At 35.5% G+C, this 22,005-nt stretch overlaps 1 protein-coding gene across 1 annotated transcript in view; it reads left to right on the top strand.

The window, feature by feature from the left end:
- Positions 1-22,005, top strand: part of LOC129271728 (receptor-type tyrosine-protein phosphatase kappa-like) — a 74,733-nt gene that overhangs the window by 34,115 nt on the left and 18,613 nt on the right. Inside the window, exons 16-24 of the mRNA XM_064106655.1 lie at positions 106-193; positions 787-863; positions 5,264-5,300; positions 11,335-11,432; positions 12,309-12,434; positions 14,307-14,500; positions 16,370-16,505; positions 17,641-17,790; positions 19,812-19,911. Of these exons, the coding sequence (XP_063962725.1) occupies positions 106-193; positions 787-863; positions 5,264-5,300; positions 11,335-11,432; positions 12,309-12,434; positions 14,307-14,500; positions 16,370-16,505; positions 17,641-17,790; positions 19,812-19,911 (1,006 nt within the window). The remainder of the gene's footprint in view (positions 1-105; positions 194-786; positions 864-5,263; positions 5,301-11,334; positions 11,433-12,308; positions 12,435-14,306; positions 14,501-16,369; positions 16,506-17,640; positions 17,791-19,811; positions 19,912-22,005) is intronic.

Here is a 22,005-nt window from a genome sequence, read left to right as displayed (position 1 = left end):
TATAGAGCAAGTATTTGGTTTTCTTGAGAAAACATTGCAGAAGAATTATAGTAGCTACCAAAAAGATTGTAAATTCAGTTACTCATTAATTTGATTTTCCAATAGCTTATCAGTATGAACCAAATACATCCTTGGACAGTTGCATCCAAAGAGAAGAACAAGCCTAAGAATCGCTTCAGGAATATCATCGCATGTGAGTATTATTAAATCACCTATGACTCAGCCAAGCCTGAGTAATTTAGGTAAATAAGCATTTTCGTTTTAAGAAGAAAACATGCAAATATTTGTTTATGTGACAAATTACGAAATATGGTGTGAGTTCTTTGAAAGAGAGTGGGTGGGAGGAGGAAAAGCAAAGAGAGACTATTGACATTACTGATAGGTTTCAGTTTCACTTTATTAGTAGATATTACTACTTTGTACAATGTAGAAGTTAGTACATGTAAGCTATTAGTTTTGTGGATAATACAAATATTGTTAATTGTTAGGAAATAGCAGTTAATATAACAAAATGCCTTGTTAACTTCAAAATGCCTAATATATACATTTTAGTAATGAATGTATCCATTTTCATACAAAGAGAGGGAGAGAGAAACAAGGATGGAGAACAACATAGCTTTAAAACCATTTTGATCATGACTATTATAGTAGCCCTTTTGAAAGTGTCCCCCTGAAAAATGAATTTATTTAATAGATTTGATATTATAATTAATAGATTTTATTCGAATTATTATTCTTCTACATGTGTTTCCGTTTCACACCTGATATGCTTGTTGGCGTTTGCAGATGATCATTCCCGTGTTGTGATAGAGAAAGTGGATGGTGATCCTCACTCAGACTACTACAATGCTAACTACATCAATGTAAGTGCAGAGAGTTAGTCCTTTGGAAATACTGTTCCATACTCAATAAAGGATTGTTCACATAATGATGCTTTGGCTACGACATATATTATATTCCCATGTTCAAATTTTGTGCATTGGGAATGGTGACATATGGAGTAAATAATGGAAACTGTAATATGTCACTTTCCTTGTACACCACATAAATACCATTTGTATCTTAGGATCAACATTCTCGCTACCACGCGTCACGGTTGGCGGGCGCCGCCAACCCTGAAAATTTTCAGGGCAAATCCGCCAACCGTGAACTTCCCCGACAACCGTGGCCGACAACTGTAAATCAGGCCTAGATCTACACAAAAAATGAATAATATATTTAAAAAATAATCTGCTTTTCAGATCCTAAAATAAACTTGTCGATTATTCCGTCCACGATTTCTTCCCGGGATTTCTTTGACTCACTCTCTGCTACTAGTGCGCTATATACGATACGACCTCGACTCGAGGCCCAATCTCTTTTGTGGGAAGCGCGAAGATGTTTACCTCGCATTTGCGTATCGCATTGCTCACATTATTTACGTCTTTAAAATGGTAGTAAATACGCTCAAAAACAAGTGAGGGGAGAGGGGTATCGCGGGTTACTGGCTTGGGCAATGTAATTTAGATTATTACGAATTTCAGTTGATATTGTCACTTATTATGTAAAAAATAAAGTGTGTCAAAATTACTATCAAAATTCGATCGAAATATAGTTACATCTCGTCCCAGGCCCCAGCCTTTATATCTACATCTACATGAATTCATTGAATGCATTTCTGATGACACTGCTGTAGAGGGAATTGAGAAAACTATTCAAAGATCACATTAATAATGAGAAAGCCAATGGAATGGATTGATAATGTCCAACTCATTTACTTACATCAAAATGATTTATTCACATTTAAATTCTGATTTTACTCCATTATTTCCAAAGTCTTGATCTCTACATCGATCTTTTGAAACTGTTGATTATTTTCGCGACGGCGTGTCTACCAGGTTCTGTGCCACTGCACTTGCACTCGCAACGGTCACATTCATAATACAAATCGCACATGGCATCAAAATCTTTGATCCGGGGATCCGATAGTCTTCCAAAATTAGATGGGATCCAAAACTAATTTAATTTGATTTTTTTCATACTGTATATTCATTGAATCTGTTATAATTTTCATAATTAATAATCTTTATTAATATTATTAATATTTTATATCATTACGACTCATTTTTTAATGTGAGTTATACGTACAGTGTATTTTCATTTGTATTGTTCTTTATTACTCTTTGTCTGCCAATCAGATAATGAGCGCACCTGTCACGGGCCTGAGAAATGTTTTTAGTCATCACAGTGAATGCTTTATGAATTTGTTGTACAATTGCTTAACTACGATTTAAAATAAAATATCATTTGAAATTAATTTGTGTAAAGGAAAAAAAGAGAATAATGGGGGGTGGCCGTGGGCAATGTAGATGAAAATGATGGGATGTTTGTGACTTTGTGGGGAGGGATTGTTCGTAGCGAATGAAATTGATATTCATTTATGGATGTGTCTACTTTGATTGTGGCTGCATAATCTTAAATGGCGATTGGAAAATCCACCTTGGGTCGGGAGGGGTACGTGATTCAATAGATTTCGATAGAAGTACACATTCAACAAAATGGAATTGGCAATTCATTCACATATATTCGTTTCAAGTACGAATTATTGAAGTTGATATGTGTGAACGTTTTTTTAGAGGATATCGGATATGTATATCGTTTTTTCACGCCCACAATGAGTTGCTAGTATAATTTGAATATCGTTGGATGAATTTTTCAAGTTCACTTATGTCTTTATGTTTTATATCGAAATTGTGCTTTTAATATATGAGTTATATACGTCGTTAGCCTAATTATACTGCGAGTGGATGATATTTATGAAATGAGTTGGAATGTGAACGAGACGCCCCAAAGCCGATGGCACGTGATCTAATTAGTATTCACTTTCTGGGTAGAGCCAATCATTGTGCTTGAAAACGGGTTTCCCCGAATTCCCGCCCTTGGAATGTGTCCCACGTGTGTGACCTGTTAACCTGTTGTTTGAGTGAGAATCAGCTGATTTCGTGACCTCAAAAACTCTTCATGGTGTTTACGCTGGATGGGGGCTGTAAAATTAAGAAGATCTTTCTCTTTTATTCATTTTTAATAAACTGTTCGTGATTTTCAAACTACACCTATAGTGATATTGTGATGCAATTTATTGAATCACGTACCTCGATCATCCCTCTCATGGTGGAAGAAAATATTTTTTTAATTCAACAAAATATACATGTAAAGAAAGATTATTCGGCCGTCATCATCGGTAGAAGTATAGACACGTCTATAATGTATTCGCTTCGAATATTGACTTCTTCACCAATCCCACTGTTCCCACACACACGATCTCAACATCCCCTTGTCATTGTCCACGCCATGACCCCTCCCCTATCGCTGTCTCCCTTCGACCATCCTACAACCCCACCCCTCTTCCTCTCTTTCACACACGCTGTATTTGTAGGCCTACATTATTAATGTATTATGTAAAAATAGAAATCTTATTTCCTGTCAATTAACCTATACTTTCAAAACATTTTAAATCGCAGTTAAGAACAACAAATTCGTAATATTAGAGTATTATGAGTGACTAAAATATTTCTCACGCTCGTGATGAAGCACAGCACATTCATTATTTTATAGGTGAGTAACGAACAATACAAATGAACACAGCAATAATTGACAGTGATAAAATAATCTCGATTGGAAATTATTAGTATAAACATCATCAACAGAAGTCTTGTGAGAGTTATAGTTTCAGTGAGTATCGAATAAACCAAACAAAAAACCATGCAAATTATATAAGTTGGGGACCCCGTCTCATGAATACCGATGCCCATTATTTGGAAGCCTCGGAAGAAAACTTCCGAGGCTTCCAAATAATACCTCGGTCACATTTGCTCTACGGCGAGTCGAAAACAGCCGTTTTATTCATTTTTATTCAAACCACCTATATTCAACTGGTACAAAAAAATGTTAAAACGGCTGTTTTCGACTCGCCGTACGGCCGCCGTAGAACAAATGTGACCGAGGTATAAAGTCGGAACAATCTTTGGATTTAGTAAGGGCGTGACGCAGCGCAAGCTCAAAGGGCTACGCATGCGGTCCGTAGATGAAGTCGGTCATTGACATAAGAAACAACACGCATTCACAAAATTAATTGCACTTTCTAAGGATGTAGCGATATCGATCTGAACATTGGAAAGTATGGAGTTAATTTATCGATGTAAATGATCTATGAACTGTAAGTATAAAATGAGATTAACTTCAATTTTTAAGTTATCAGTAATTGCCTTTCTGCTTCAATCGCAATTCGCGCAACCGTTACGGCTGTGTGGCCGGAGAAGCATTAAATAGACATAAAATGTGGTGCATTTAGCAGCAATCTAAGCTCGTCGATATTGATATTTTCGATAGCTACCGCGCTTTGCGCGGGAGGGGGGAAACCCCCCTCCCGAACCCTCCCCCCGTGCGTGCTTCGCACGCACCGAGGCCGCTGCGCGGCTTGCGTCGCTTCGCGCCGCCAAGCGTCAGAGTGAACCTGGCGAGAACGTTGCTTAGGATGTGATCCGTTCTATCATAAATGTTTTGTTATACTTGCTCTGGATGAAATGGATCAATAATGTATGCATTATCAATAAAAGAAGACCTTATCTGTGGTTTATGCAAGTCACTTGAGGCAGTGTTTGTTACTACATTCATCTTATTCCAATTTATTACAAAAAGGCATTATAGAAACTAATTTATTGCATTCCGCCCAAGTTAATTTCCGCTGACTATTTGGAGGAGCGTTGTGGCCCAGTGGATTAGTCTTCGGACTTTGAAACAGAGGGTCGTGGGTTTCGAATCCCAGCCATGGCGTAATTTCCTTCAGCAAGAAACTGATCCACAGTGTGCTGCACTCAACCCAGGTGAGGTAAATGGGTACCGGTAGGAAGTAATTCCTTAAAAAGCTGTGTGCGCTATGAACGCCTAGCTTAGCCGGGTAATATAGGAGCGCATTGAGCACCTAACAAGGTGGATATGTGCGCAATATAAATACCCTATATTATTATTATTATTATTATTTATACAAAACATTCATGGCTTAGGTCATTGAAAAAAAGCTTGTTCAATCACTTCAATGTACATGTGAAAAGTGGTTTTATGTTGTTCCATTATTTAGGTGACAGTGATTGTGATGTACTAGTACAATTGCCTTTGATATTGGTTATTATGACAAATTCAACTGGCATGCATCTGTAATTCTTTGTGTATGTGATATATTCAAATTGATAGTATGTTCATCTCATTATATTTTTCTTTCCATTAGGACTTCAGAGGAGACAGAGCCTTCATTGCATCACAAGGTAAACAAATACATCGTATTATATTGTATTGTTGTTTGTTATTGTCCAACTGAATGGAAATTCATTAATTTTGTTTACATGCAAACATACAAATTACAACACATAAAGAAAATAAACATAATCAAGGAGAAATAAGTACAAAATATTGGCGTGCACATTATACATATTCATTCTTATACATAAGTTTGATTAAACTAGTATTGACGAGATCATTATCAAAATAAGAACAATAAGTAGGCATATTCAGTATTATAATCAAATTTTGGATCATTTCAGAACTGTTAAATGAGTGAAAGTATCCGGTCATTTAAAATATTTTATTTTTTATTACTTTAAGCATAACAATTCACATATAAATTCTTTACTTATCATAAAAAATAGTGTGTTTTGATAATTTTGTGATAGTCTTCCTGCTGAAGCAGTGGTTGTTGTGGCTGCCTCAGAAAACATTAGGTGCTTTAGGGGACCGTATCATGCATGAGGTTAACTTGCCCATGTGGAGTGTTATTTTAGCACTGCATGTGGATGTAACATTGAGAATTGTCAAAAACTGGTGTTCAGCCTGCACCATGCTTGTTATGGCAACGGATAGGGTTCTAAGCTATTAGCACCACTGGATTTGCAACTTTTTTTCTCTCTCTCTCTCTAGTCACTATGGGATATTTTTTTATAATTATTAGTATATTTTTAAGATTTTGTCTCCTTTTGCATTGAATTTAATTGCCCTGCATTTTCCTTCCAAAGGGAAGTGTCTTGGGCGTTTCGTATAGGTTTCCTTTAATGTGCAGATTTGCTAATAAAGTGATGTATAAAAAAAATACATGTAGGCCTACGGTATACAATCCAGTAGTGTTATAATGAGGCAGCAGTTATTCTGGTGGGTAGGTTTTTGATATGAACTGTTTTGGAAAATGTATTCTGTCTTTGGTTTTGTATATTAAAAGAAAATTATCTTCTCACTAGATGTTCAAGAAAACAAATGAAAATTATAATGGTAGATGCAATACATTAATTTACCACTTATTTTTGTACATGAGTGCTCACCGGTGTAAATAGTTATCTTACTACTTAGAGCAATTTTTAAAGGTTAAAGAAAGTAGTTGCAGCAAAAAATTATTTCATGAGAAAGTCCTTAAGATCAAGGTTATTGTCAACATATTATTATACAGTGCCGGCCGTGGGAAACGTCACAGTGCCCCCTAGGGCGAACGCGGTAGCCCGTAGCGGACATTTGAGGGGAGCGGACGAGGGAAGACGCCCGCGTCCGCTCCCCTAGGACATGAGTGCCCTAGGGGAGCGCCCGCGTCTATCCTAGGGTGTTTCCCTAGGATGTTCGACCGTGCATTCTTGGTCGAAAGAGGAGGTCTGATTTGACACATTCGTTCAAGACTACATGTGATTTTTATCTCATATCAAGCATAAGTTTTCGATCATTTATCGTGGATAAAATCTGTTATGAAAATTACAAAGTTTTGGGTTGATAACTGGGATTTTAGGCTTTTTCACCGAATGACTTATTGTGTTCGATTACACACTGGCACCAGCGTAAAGGGTCCTTTCCTATGAATATTCTTCCCGTGGTGTCCATTATTTCATTCACTGACATGGTTAGTCGTGATCGTAAATGAGTTTCTGACAAAGGAGCAGGTATTTGTCGATGTTGACCCTATATTCCGGAGGTCGTCCTAGAACTATTTACTCTTCTTTCCCTGCATTGTCATCCTTTTTTATATACCCTGACGTGCCTTTAAGGCGCGGATCTACGCGATGCAGATAAAAGGGAGAAGAAGACAGCAAAAATTAAAGAAAATGCGAAACGGAAGGGATGGATTGAAGACGAGAAGGAAAGAGATAAGAGAAATAGAAAAAGTGATAGAAGGGGAAAGGGGAGAAAGGAAAAATAGAGGGGGGGGGGAAGAGGAGAAAGAGGGAGAGGGGGTAAAGAAAAGAAATAAGGAAAAGGTGAAATGGAGAAGAAAACAGAGGGGATGAAAAAAGGGAAGGTGAGACAGAAAGAAAAGAGGGAAAAGGAGAAAAGGAAAATAGATTGAAAATCGAAGGGGAGAAGAAGAGACAAAGGAAGAAAAGGAAGAAGGACAGAATGAGAAAGATAGAAGGATAAGGAGGGGAAAATTAAATAAAATGAAGAAGGGATGCATAATAAAATGGAGTAAAAAAGCGGAGGAGGGAAGAGAAGGAAGAATGCAGGAAAAGGTAAGAAGTACAGGGGACAAAAGAACTGGGACTTAAGAAAAAGTAGAGGAAAAGAGAGAAAGGGGGAAAAAAGATTTGGGAAATTTTCCAGTTTTTCATGTCAGAAAATACTTTAGTAACTCGCATCTACCAATTTTTACGCTGATGACAAGTATTGAACATTCTTGTGCTCAATCTTGTAATTATTTTCTCTCACCATGCTCACAATTTCCTGCTTTCATTGCATCAATTAAAAACTTGTCCCGAATTAACATCCGCTCATTCAAGAAAGAAGAAAAGAAAAATGAAAGAAAAAGGCAAAAGCGAAGGGATGGAAGGAAAATGAGAAGGAAAATAGAAAAAGTGAGAGAAGGAGAAGGGAGCGAAGAAAAGAAGGGGAAAGGGGAGAAAGAGAAAAAAGGGGGGGGGGCTTATTGTTTCATGGTAATATGGATACCCTATAGTTCTGCAGTACTTAGTTATGAAACTTGTTTTACTCAGTAATGCTCACGCGTGATGATTAAAAGGATTTTCGACTATATAGAGGTGAACCGGGACGGGGCTTTCATTCTTTAACTTGGCTTGACTAACTCCTTTGTTCCCCGAAAAGAATTGTTAGGTTTGATAGTAAGCGTTTGCGTGAGCACCCACCAAAACTCTTAACAAAAGAAAAGAATGGTTTGTATAGCTCCATTCTTGCTTTGTCGGCAAGTGATAATTAACTCGTTAAGTACCCATTCCACACACTACGTCATAGTAGCTTTCGAAAACATACTTTTACTTGGGTATGTGTTTAAACATTGAAGCTAAATGTGCTAGAAATATTTTAAATAGTTACATTATGTAAATAGCTTTTGTTGCTTTGCTCTGAAGCGCATTGAGCATCCAATCAAGATGGAAAGTGCGCTTTACAAATATCATGTATTATTATTTTTAGCTGCCATATAACACTGGATTCTGTATTATACCAAGTTGTGACTTGGTTTTATCATTTCCAATTCATATAACAAAATATATTTTGAAGGAAAATCTTGCTTTACTGAAAAAAAAATGTTTATAACTTTAATTGATGTCCGACTAATCTATCAATATAAAACCGCAGTTCGTAAATATGATAGTTTAATATTTACTTCGACGTCAATTATTCGTTTTATTATCATCATGTAGGTGTATCAGGGATATTAATATTCGTTTTAATCCCATCTATAATTTTGTATAAAATTGCGCGAAATATATGCCTTATTCTCATCATGAAGCTGGAACCCCTCTTCATGCTTCTTCTTTATTATTTCCACCACTTTCATCTCTTCCCAATTCGAATATCTACCAATGTAACTTAAAAACCGGAATAGAGAGCAGGTAATGTGATCAGATGTTTTAGCAAAAAGATAAATCTGTTCCATCTGTTACATAATTTCAAACCGCCTCGATCACAAGAATCCCTGTTAAATTACGAGAACTTTTTTAGGCTGAAAAATACCCATTAATTATTCCTGCATTCACACCGCCCTGAAACATATCCTTCGGGATAAGTTCCTGAAGTTACGAGCATGCGCAGTATAGTCTAATAAGCAGGCAAGGCGCGAGATTCAAAATCACTAGCCCAGCAGCCACCCACGGCACCGCACCCAACGACACGCTGGGCTAAAAGTTCCCGTAATTTGCTTTCACATTGCCAAAATACCTGCGACCTTGGAAAAATCCCCGCGAAAGTTCTCGTAATTTCGCCAAGTACCTACTATTTAGCGGGTATTTACTTTCGGGGAAATTACGCGTAGTTTGCTTTCACATTACCAAAATACCTGGTATTTTCTGATCGGGGTAAATTTCCCGATCAGAGAATACCTGGAACCGACGAACTTCGAGGCGGTCTGAAACCACCTAATGAGGTAAATTTATACTTTTATAGGGTGAGGGTTTTAGAGACCCGATTTGAACCGAAATGAAAAGAATATCCTCATTTATTGTTGCTAACGCATCGACAAATTAATCCCTCCCCCCATTTCTATGAACATCCTGTCATAAATTGGGAAGCGGATGTGATGAAAGGAGATCAAAGGTGTGGGTGGGGAGCAAGACTCTACCAGACTGTTGACAATAACAAAAGAACCAAATAACAAATCGATGAGCACAACCAGTTTTGCTGGTGTTCGCTTTTTGCACGTCTACTTTGTATGATCTTGGTCATACTAGAATTCGTTTTCAACGTACCTTTCATTCCCTTTATTAGGGTTTTATCAACCATGTCAACGAATTGACGATCCCAGTATTGACCGCACGTTTGTTTTAACATAATGAGAATTCGCAAATGCCCTTGATATTCATAATTCTGTTTTATTTTAAGTTTGTCATTAATGTTTGTTAACATTTACTCTGTTAATAACTTGTCAATTTTGATTTACCAAAAATATCAAGTCTGCTTATTAATGTCTTTTATCTTTATTTATGTCTTTTTTTATTGAGGAAAAAAGTTGGAATAAAAGGATGAAAGAACGAATAAAAGACAGATAACGGTTTCCGTCATTACTTGAAATGAATAAAGAAAGAAAGAATTAAAATAAAGGAAGGGAAGATGAATAAATGTGTGAAAGAAAATACATAAGGAGAGAAAAGAGAAAAATAAGAAAAATGGAAGAAAAGAGAAAGAAAGAAAAATAATTCCTTCATTATTTGAAAGAAACAAAGACAGAAGAAAACAGGAAGGAAGCAAAGAAGGAAGAAAGGGAAAGAAGGAATAAGGGAAAAGAATTAAAAAGGGAAAACGTAACTTAAAAAATGAAAGAAAACAAAACAAATAACATCTAAAATGGCAAAAATTAATCTACAATAGATTCCGATCACGCTAGTTTAAAAACATAATTTTCTATCACAAGAAAACCAAAGTACATGCACATGTAAACATAATGCATGGTACGTATCCTAGGGTTCCCTAGGATAAGTGCGGGCACGGCCAATATTATAGAGCACGCAGGAAACTGCGGGCGCGCCTAAACGCCCTAGTCTGCTCCCCTTGAATACCCTCGGTTAGACGCGAAAGCCCCCGAGGGTGTTTGCGTGCTCGGGCGTGACGTTTCCTGCGGCCGACACTGTAGATCTAGATCTGACACATTAATGTAAACCTATTTTCATGAAATCATGAAATCCTAACCAAAACCAGTAATTTGGATGATCAATAACACAGAAAAACATATGTGGGACAGTATTAATACTGTTTGGAAAAATACCTGACATTTGATAAAATTCCATGCTTTCTCAGCAATTACACATTTTCTTTCAGAGCCTTTTGGCACATATTTTTTTATTTTTGGATGCAAACATTTTATTTTGAGATTGTTACCACTGCTGTTATTCATCTTTAAAATGAATTAAATTACACATGAAGAATCCATGTTTTTCATCTAAAAAATGAATGTTATGATTCTATGCTTCTTTTCTTTTCTGCTCATCTAAATGTCTGCAGAGAAGAATTATTGGGAACTGTAAAAACAGCCTAGATATATTGAAAGCATTGATGGACAGATTTAAAACTCAATAAATGTCATACTTGTTACAGCATTGCTAGTGTTTTATCCTGTTTGTCAGATGGGTTTTTGGCATAGCAATCTTGAGTTTGTATTTTCAACTTTTCCTGAATGACTTAATATTTAATATTTTTGTAATTTATTCTAACTTTGTTCTATGGAATTGTACTGTACTGTATGAATAATTTGTATTAATCATTTTGTAAACTCGACACTCATTGATAATGCTGACAGTGCACAAAGCATTAAACAAATTGTACTTAAGGTGAAAATGAAGGATTGTAGGAGTTTTATAATATCCTCATTTTTTCTTACTTCAGCACCTAACACGGCATCTTTGACTGCTTTCTGGAGAATGCTCTGGCAAGAGAATGTCGCAACAATCGTCATGGTTACCAACTTGATTGAATCAGGAAAAGTACGATAAAAAAAATGTTGATATAAAATGATGTAAATTGACTAATTTACTTAAGATTTTTTTTTCAAAGACTTGCTAAAAACCAACCTAACAGCTGGCAGAAAAAGTTTTGGCCATGTTTTTTCAATGAATTCAATAGAGAATGCAATCATACAGTATTTTACAACGGTTGTGTAAAAATAGATACAAAGTGGAATTCAATTTACTAGCCAATAGAATTGTCTAGGCTTGTTCAATATTGCTGTAAAAAATCTATGCTGCATTTTCTACAAGAAGTCATTGTGATATGTTGCAACAAATAGAATGCCGCATGGGCCTAACACCTTTTTATCAGATTTGTAAGTATCTGCCGGCCAATCATATTGCTATAAAATTATTTAGCAAAATCTGATGTAATGAGTTAGAAGAAATCCATATTGGTCATTTACCAGTGCCTATATTGAGAGGAACTTCTATTTCTGACATTTGTGTTGCTCTGTGTTTTAAATGAAAAAATAGTTTCATAATTTGGCCATTTTGCATTCTTTGTGTCCTTATCAAATTTCTGTTTAATCTTAGACATTGGCTCGCAAAACACTGCATTAGTCATTGTGTTTCTCTCCCATTTGAAATGATCAGAAACCTCTTTTTTCCTGGATCTCACTGCTAGTTTTATTTATTAATCCTTAATCTTCCCTGTGCATATGATCTCTCTTTTAATATTTCTTTAATTTTTCCATTCTCACTTGCAGTGTGTGCCATGAGAGAGAAATATTGTTGACCTGCATGTGGAAAAAAAGTCCTCTCCTGAAAATAAACTTTGGTGGTGAATACATTGGGAAATGGTTGAAATGTATGATTTTCTTACTAGTAAAAACATGCTTACAAATTTTGCAGGATCGCTGTAGGCAGTACTGGCCAAAGAACCCAAGAACCATTGAAGTAATTGGTGACTTTTCCCTCTTCCTGCTAGAGACCGAACAATTCTCAGACCACATTGTGCGGACTATTGTGGTTAAAAGGGTAGGTAATTAATTCAACCCCAAATAGACTGGGCTATTTCGACACCAAAGAAGATGGGGGGGGGGGTTCTCGGCTGTCGATAGCTCGATCGTGATGAAAATTGGCATGTGTATTACCCATGGCATAATCAGCAAAACTATTTGATCAAATTCTGAGAAAAATCTCATTGCTAATTAATTATGCTAATTTATGCGTAAAACCAAATTTTGCTCTAATGTAAAATGCTAATTTATGGTTCACAGACTCTATATAGGAATCTGATAAAGTGTACTTTTAAAGAATTTCAAAATCACATTTATTTTATGTATTTTATTGTCTTTTAAATGTCTTATGTATTTCTTTGTTTTGTTCAATGGGAATTTTCAAGGACTTTATTTTGACCATAAAGAAGATGAAATTAATTAATTGATCAGTAAAACGAAAAATAGAGATACATTTGTGAATTTTGGCAAAAAATACTATTTGCATTGGATTTTTACACCAATTCACGTTTTGAAGCAATTTTGGGTCTGCATGCACTTATGAAATGTTGCATAATTTCGGAACCGCGTACCCAGGGGTCACAATTTTGGTAAAAGTCAGCGAGCAACGCGGTAAAAAATATCAGCCTTATTAGGGTTAACCCTAATAAATACCTTTGTGACTATCTGCCCTTGATATTGAATGTAATTATGATGGTAATACCCATTTATATTGTGCCTCTTTCTAGATTTTAACTATACTGAGGCGCATTTTCATTACCTTTGCTTTGGCTTGGGCTGCTGCTTAATTCCCATTCTTAGTGTGTCTCAGGAATTAATATGCAGGATGCCTGTTCATTTCACCTGGGTTGAGTGCAGCACAATGTTGGCACATTTCTTGCTGAAGCAACACATGCCATGACTGGGATTCGAACCCATGGGACTAATTGATGACCAGAGTCAGAACCACTAGACTAAAACATGCCCACAATCTTGATATGCAAGCTGATATGTGATTACTAATTTCGGAAAGTGAAATGGAATGATTTTCCACTGGGGACAGCCTTGACAACAATTTTTTTAATTCAATTTTGGGATGATTTCATTGGATAAAAAACAAAAAGTAAAAAAGCAAAGATATATACAAGGAATTTAGAAAACAGTAAAATACATAAGAAAATCAATATGAAGTTGACATTTTTTTAGTACATTTGATCAGATTCCTATAAAGAGTCTGCGAACCAAACAGCATTTTAGGGGCATTATTTAGTAAATTAGAGCAAACTTTTGGTTTTATGCATAAATTAGCATAAATAATTAGCAATCCGATTTTCACAGAATTTGATCTTATAGTTTTGTAGATTATGCCATGGCTAATGCCAATTTTTTTCACGATCATGCAATCGACGACCAAGACCCCCAGTCTTCTGAGGCATCGAAATAGCCCAGTCTATTTAGGTTAAATCAATTTAATGTTTGTATCGTTACTTGAATGGACCTAGTTCATTTGATCAGATTCCTTTAAAGAGTCTGCGAACCAAACAGCATTTTAGGGGCATAATTTAGTAAATTAGAGCAAACTTTTGGTTTTATGCATAAATTAGCATAAATAATTAGCAATCCGATTTTCACAGAATTTGATCATATAGTTTTGTAGATTATGCCATGGCTAATGCCAATTTTTTTCACGATCATGCAATCGACGACCAAGACCCCCAGTCTTCTGAGGCATCGAAATAGCCCAGTCTATTTAGGTTAAATCAATTTAATGTTTGTATCATTACTTGAATGGACCTAGTTCTGAAACCAAAAATTTCAGCAAACAGCTTCAGAGAATGCATTTTTGGACAACACCATTTAGCATCTCATTCTCATATTTACTGATCAATCAATCATATTTTTTTCCAATAAGACTGAAGATGGACTGGATGATGATGATGCAGATGAGGAGAAGAGAACTATTACCCAATACCATTACCTGTCTTGGCCTGATATGGGTGTGCCGGAGCATTATACCACCCTCATCAATTTCACCGAGTCTGTCAAGAAACATCATAGGAGGCTGCAATCTGCAGGCCATGAAAGTCCTATGCTTGTTCATTGCAGGTACAGGAGGACTCTTACATAAATCTGTTTTTTTTTAGAGAATGTCTTTATAAAGAAACAGAGGATTTTCTTTTGCCAATCACATTCTCAATCATTCAAATTTGTGTTTGCCGAGCTGAAAATACATTTGTAGTTACCATTCCTTGTTCATACCCAGCTTTTCAATGAAAAGCTTATGTGTATTGTTTGTCAAAATATGATTGGGATTATTGGGAATTTAATCCCACGTATTTTTAAAACAAGAACATTGGGGTATCTCATGTAGCCTCAAAATATAATAATGTACAAATCGTTAATGGAGTCATGCATCTCGGCAAATAACCTGATGGAACCGCTAGCCTCCATGAATGATAGATATCGCCTTATTAGCAAACTTAAGGCTTGAGCCACATTTAGCCTATGCGATAAGCCAATTTGCAGATTGTTAGCTCTTGATCAAGTATGGCCTTTCCCACTTTTCATTAGGACGAGCACTAATACTCTCAAGTGAAAATATTGCGTTAGCTTTCTGCAAAAAGCATCATGTCATATTCAAATTCTAAGAAAGAACGAAAGAAAGAAATGGCATTGACCAGGCACCACCGCACAGAAATGTTGTTAGCCAAACAGCACTAACAGTAAGCCTAGTCACATCTTTGGGATTGTTAAGTCAAACCATTTATTTCAATGTGTAAGTAATGGATCGTTGTAACATTAGGCATCGCTGCCACATTACCGATCATAACAGGGTCTCTGTTAGCACTAAAACATTACTCTGCGGATAGCACAGGTGACTACAATATTATTCCAGTGATCAAGTTTGGAAATTATTTGCTGTATTGTCCGCTTTTGGTGAATAGACTACTATTTGGGCTCCTTTTGAATATTGATAATTATGGACACTTAGTAACTCTTCAGTGGTTGTGATTAAAAAATGTTTTGAAAAGTATATATGAATAGTCATCGAAGTAAGAATGTTTATGTCAGCCAATTAGAAAACCACATTGATGGTTATCTTAAAGGACAAGTCCACCCCAACAAAAAGTTGAATTGCATAAAAAGAGAAAAATCCAAAAAGCATAACACTGAAAATTTCATCAAAATCGGATGTAAAATAAGAATGTTATGACATTTTAAAGTTTCGCTTATTTTCACAAAAAAGTTATATGCACATCCTGGTCGGTATGCAATTTAGGAGATTGATGACGTCATCCATTCTATTGCTTTTGTATTTTATTATAATATGACATATGAAATATTCAGATTTTCTCCCCCTTGTCATGTGAAATTGAGTTTTATTCCTCCCTGAACATGTGGAATTAACATTTTTTTACATTATGTGATTTAGTCAAATTTTACATAATTGTCAATTCTGTAAAATTTGAAATATCTTATAATTCAATCAATAGAAAACAAAAGAAATAGTGAGTGATGGACATCATCAACTCTCTCATTTGCATATCACTGAGTTGTGCATATAACTGTTTTGTGAAAATAAGCGAAACTTTAAAATGTCATAACTTTCTCATTTTACATCCGATTTTGATGAACTTTTCAGCGTTATGTTTGTTGGATTTTTCTCTTTTTATTCAAGTCAACTTTTTGTTGGAGTGGACTTGTCCTTTAAATGACCTTTTACAAGAGAAAGGATTATTCATGGGTATCTTGCTCGGTATATCTGTTCTCTTTTAATAATCCTCAAAAGAAAGTAATTAGAATGGTATTGATGAAGACATGACATTAGACTTTAGCAGGGCACTCGTCATACAGAAAACATAAAAACTTGTGATTCAATGATGATTAATCAGGATATATGTTGAGAAGTATAACCAGACAATATCATAAACAAACGAAATACCAACATGTTTTGCTTGTTTCTCCCTCATACAGTGCTGGCGTTGGGAGGACAGGAACCTTCATATGTCTCTACAACATGTTTGATATGATGAGGGAAGAAGGCAAGATAGATATCTTTGGCTTTGTCTCAAAGATGAGAGACAACAGGTTCAAGATGGTCCAGACAAAGGTATGTACAATTCGGTGGACACACAATACGGTGCTCCACCTATCGGTTGCCGTGGACAGGCAAATTTCTAACTTCAGGGTTAGCCATCGCAGGCAGCCTGTAGGACTAGTGTTCTCTAATGGGATTGGGACTGTGATCCTTCATAAAAGAAAAACCATAGCAAAAGTGGAGGAAGATTTGAGTGAAAACAATCTTAAGTTCGCAAAAAAATATGCGTCAAATTTCTCTCCCACCTCCTGGACCCTGATTAACAGCATGTGCAAGCCTGCCAAGATACGCTGCCAGTACAGTTTAATCGCGTGCAAGCAGCAGGGCACTGCAGAGATTAATTTCGATGTCAGCTTTTTTTCCATGAGGCATTGTGAATTTTGACCTGTCTGATGCAACCAATAGGTGGCGCACCGAATTGTGAATTTAAAAATTTGGGGACTCTGATAAAAAAATATTGTATATCCTCATGCTGAAGGTTTTCCAGGATGACGTCTTTTATCCCTAACAAATAAGCATAGATAGTAGATTAAAAAAAACACATTGTACAAGAAACAAATATTTTGAAAGAGATGCGTATTAAGATTATTTAATTTTAGGGCTCAGGTAGGTGAAATTAATCAGGCAGGGCATAACACTAACTAGGCTTGGGGGAGGGGGGCGCCTTGTGGTTCCCCCTTGGAAATCTCGGCCGTCGACTGCAAATGCACTGAAAATTGGCACACACATTGCCCACAACCTAATCTCCAAAAATTTTTAGATATTAATTATAGTAAATGATTTCATGAAAATTGCTTGTACTCAATTATGATAATTAATGCGTTATTGATATGCCGTTGTGACTGTGGCGTTCTCTACATAACGTATGGTATATTGCACTTACGCAATATATTGGAGTTATATAAATGCCTGTTATTATTATTATTACACTTTCTCCTAGATGGGATAATTAATTTGAATCCACTCTGCAAATATTTATATCGAGAATTGATATGCTGTCAAGTGGCCAGATCAGCAAAAATATTTTTATAATAAACCAAACTATTATTTGTATGTGTTTTAAGATATCAGCACTTTCTTGTTGGTTTCTTCTGCTGGGAATGATCTTCATCCAGAATATATTGGTTTTTTTAATTATTCTATTTAGGAGCAATATATCTTCCTGTACAATGCCTTGTTGGAGGTCTACCTGAGTGGTGACACCGAGATACCAGTTGCCAAATTCAGAGAGAAGATGAACACCCTTCACAGGGCCAACTCCGTAACAAAGAAGGAAAATATTCAGGTAGAATTTGAGGTAAGGGAATATCTGGGTCAAATATGCATGATTTGTGTTAGTTGCCTTAGTTGTACTTATATGTAAGGTTTCTTTGCTAAGATTGATAGTGCACCTTAAAATAGAATGTTTGATGCTATACAAATCATATTAGAATTAACATTCATGTCAAACAAAATTTAACATAGAATGATCACATATACTATATGTTGTTGTGTAGTTCTTGGGAACCCTGTCCTATCTATACATTTAGCTTTGTACACTTTCTTCTTACTTTTTAATACTCTCAGAAGGTCTATTTACTAGGATGATATCCTGCAATATCTGGGCCACACTGCCAATACTAAGCTCAGTCATATTAAAAGAGGGTATTCTAAGTTCATACTTGATTATCCTTGCTTTCTCACTCCATTTTTATGTGTGAATGTACTTGAGTTATCTCCTCACTTTGTTTCAGCTTATCTTATTTTATTTCACCTTTTCTGATGAAGTTAACAAAACGTGATTTCTGAAATCCCTCTGTGGTTATTTTAATCCCTTCACCCATGGATATGGCCACGTGAAAATAATCGTGCAAATACCAAGTGTTGATAAAGCTTTTCCTTCCTGACTACCCTCTTAGAAACTAATAAAGCAGGATATTTTTTCTGCTCAACTTCCTGTCATAATAGGTCACAATTAGATGAACTTCTGGTTTGGAAATCACTAAATCACATCTTGTTTATCCATGGAAGGCTAAACTCTAGGCTTGCATCTTTTGTATAGTGCAGGGATTTGATCTGGAGATCTGTAATATCAATTTAATCAAAATTGACTTGATTTATGAACCTTTTGAAAGGATTACGATTGCTAGTTTTAAGCTCAGACACACAAATTGACCGTTTTGCATTATTACAAAAAAGTAATATTGGATTTATTTTAGAATCAATGGTAATGGTAATGACAATGGTAGTAATAACGATATTAATAATGGTACTGATATACATTGTTTTTTTTAATATAAGTATTAACATTATTACCCGGTAATAATTTTAATACTTATATGAAACACAATGATAACATTTCAACAATACAGTAGTAATAATAATTTGTTGATTTAGGATTCGTGTAGTGCCTTTTGGAAACATAAGGTGAATATTATGATCAGCATTACCGAAATGGCATTCAAAAACTTACACAATAAGAACAAAAAGATATTTTGATCATAGATGCAATGTATTTGTTTGTATGTACTAGTTTGGGCATGGGAACGTACTCAATCATACAAGCATGTAAAGAATTAATATATAAATACCTAGTAAAAATATAGATATAATCATTGATATTATCTGAACCTAAATCTGATTTTTTGTAAATATAGCAGCCTATCTAATGAAATGGGCAAACAGAAATGATTATTTGTGGAGCGTTGTGGCCCAGTGGATTAGTCTTCGGACTTTGAAACAGAGGGTCGTGGGTTCGAATCCCAGCCATGGCGTAATTTCCTTCGGCAAGAAATTTATCCACATTGTGCTGCACTCGACCCAGGTGAGGTAAATGGGTACCCGGCAGGATTAATTCCTTGAATGCTTGAGCGCCTAGGCAGCCCAGCTAAAGCCGGGGTAATAATAGCAGGGCCCGCTGGGAGAACAGTTTTCGGAACTGAAGCGGCTACCCTGGGTAAATATACCGCTATTATTATTATTATTATTATTATTATTTGTATCTTCCCAAGGATGATAGTGCTATGATGGGTTTGAACCCTACTCCTTGGCTGTTGTTATACGTATACCTAATCTTGTGACTGTGAAGCAGACCCACAACACAATGATAATGATTGTAACGTAATGGCAAACTAGAAACTGTTTCACATTATGAGGAAGTAACTATTCTTGTTCAGATTTGTGTTTAAAGGTAGTTAATGACAATCATTTTCTTTTATCCTTTAAATTGTCTTGTTTGCTTTATTTTCTTAAAGTAGTCATGAATAACATTGATTTAGCATATAAGTTACAAGCAATTCTTATATTTCATATCATGGCATTATTCCTTGCTTTTAATAGACTCTTCATGCGTTGACTCCAACACCGGCTGCTAATAGCTTTCGAAGTGGCAGGGCCTCCATTAATCAAAAGAAGAACCGTTTTCCTGACATTTTGCCTTGTAAGTCATTAATTTCATAATTCATATTATTGTTTATGTCTATTTGTGGTTGTGGTATAAACACTCTTTTAGTGGGGAAAAGACAAAATAACAAAAGTTTAGCTTTCAATTTCAAATTTTGGCTATTGAATTTCCAAATTACCAGATATTTCTCCAGTATGTTGAATATTAAATGAAGTGCAGAAAGTGCTTGTTTTGACTTTTGGTAATGATTAATAGGGCACAAGAATATTTGCAACAAAAGAGGAGCTGCAGATCCAATGTTTAGTGAAAAGGCTGCTGCTTGTTGATAGAGCTTAACCTTCATGCCCATTAGCGCAATAGGGCAATTTCATTATAGGTCAAATTTACCACAAATAAATGTTGATTTCAATAAATAGAGAAAAATCAAACTAGCATAACATTGAAAATTTCATCAAAATCAGATGTAAAATAAGAATGTTATGACATTTTGAAGTTTCACTATTTTTCACAAAACAGTGATATGCACAATTCGGTGACGTGCGAATGAGACAATCAATGATGTCCTTCACTCACTATTTATTTTGTTTTTTATTGTTTGAATTATACAATATTTCATTATTTTAAATATTTGACAAGAAGGACCAACTTGGCTGAACCATATAGTATTAAACAATGCTTACTCCACATGTTGAGGAGGAATTAAATGTTGTTTTACTTGACAATGAGGAGAAAATTAGAATATTTCATATAATGAAATACAAAAGAAATAGTGAGTGGATGACGTCATCAGTCTCCTCACTTGCATACCAACCAGGATGTGCATATAACTGTTTTATGAAATTAAGCGAAACTTTAAAATGCCATAACTTTCTTATTTTACATCCGATTTTGGTCAAATTTTCAGTGTTATGCTTGTTAGATTTTTCTCCTTTTATTCAAATCAACTTTTTGTTAGGGTGGACTTGTCCTTTAAGAAGTCAACCTTCTGTATACCTGTTCCCTATTTTTGTTATTCTAACATTGTTCTTTGCTTCATGAACTACCCAATAGGACATTGAAAATTTTCACGAGAACTACATTAGAAAGCAGAGACAAATTATTTTAAAAAGTTACCTACATGTTTTACACGATTTCCCGATGAATAAATTGTGATTATAATCATGAAGTTGACCAGCCAACCCAAAATCAACAATCAGGGGCCAAAAATGAATTTTGAGATTTAGATGAGTTAAAAAATGATCCATATTATTTAACTTCTCAAAATTGATCAATAATAACCCACACAGGTACTTGAATGAATGCAGAACAAACTCAATGGGAGCTTAAGAAATACAGAGAAACTTTTGAAGAGCGGGGTTTGCTCAATGAATATTGTGTTCATAAGCATATAAGTAATATTGATTCTTAGATTTTTATATCACGGCATTACTCCTTGCTTTAGAATATGCACATTGTGTGATCTCGGTGAAACTTTCAAGCCGTCCACAAAAACTTGTTTCTATTCAGTTTTACAACTGAAAATTTTTAACATTTTGAAGGAAAAAAGCACCCTTTCAGATTTTATAATTTTGGGGTTTTCTTAAGACCAAATGACTATTTTTTGCCATTTACAGAGAACCTGCACTGATGACTCATTGTTGGTTTTGGTGTAGTTGGTCACGAATACATAATTCACACTTCATATGGTAGCTTATGTCTATTTGTGAATGTGTTGTAAACATCTTTTTGGACAAAACTGCTAGTTTAGGTTTCACTTTCAAGGGCAGGAAGTACAACCGCTACCACAAACATATGGAAACAACCATATAAATTGTGTAACATGTAGTACTAGTAGTGTTAGTAGTTGATGTCAAACTTGCTTTATACCCCTTTCCCATTGAGGTTGGGGGCAACCCTTGTATGGCCTCAATATCCCTAATAAAACAAGCTGCAAATGACTGTAACCTGTCACATTGCCCAATGAATAAGTATCTATTCATTAGCATTATATGTAAATGTAGTAATTTATGTAGTTGTTGATGAACTTGCACTCTTTAAACCCCTTCCCCACTGTGAAAGAGGGCATAAGAGGCCATCCCTTGTGGGGTCTAAACATAAACAGTACAACAATACCTGTGATAAATATGTTTA

Source organism: Lytechinus pictus, chromosome 11 (genome assembly GCF_037042905.1).
Source record: "Lytechinus pictus isolate F3 Inbred chromosome 11, Lp3.0, whole genome shotgun sequence".
NCBI classification, from domain to species: domain Eukaryota; kingdom Metazoa; phylum Echinodermata; class Echinoidea; order Temnopleuroida; family Toxopneustidae; genus Lytechinus; species Lytechinus pictus.
Note: the sequence above shows the minus strand (reverse complement) of the source record. Positions and strands in the feature narration are given on the sequence as shown.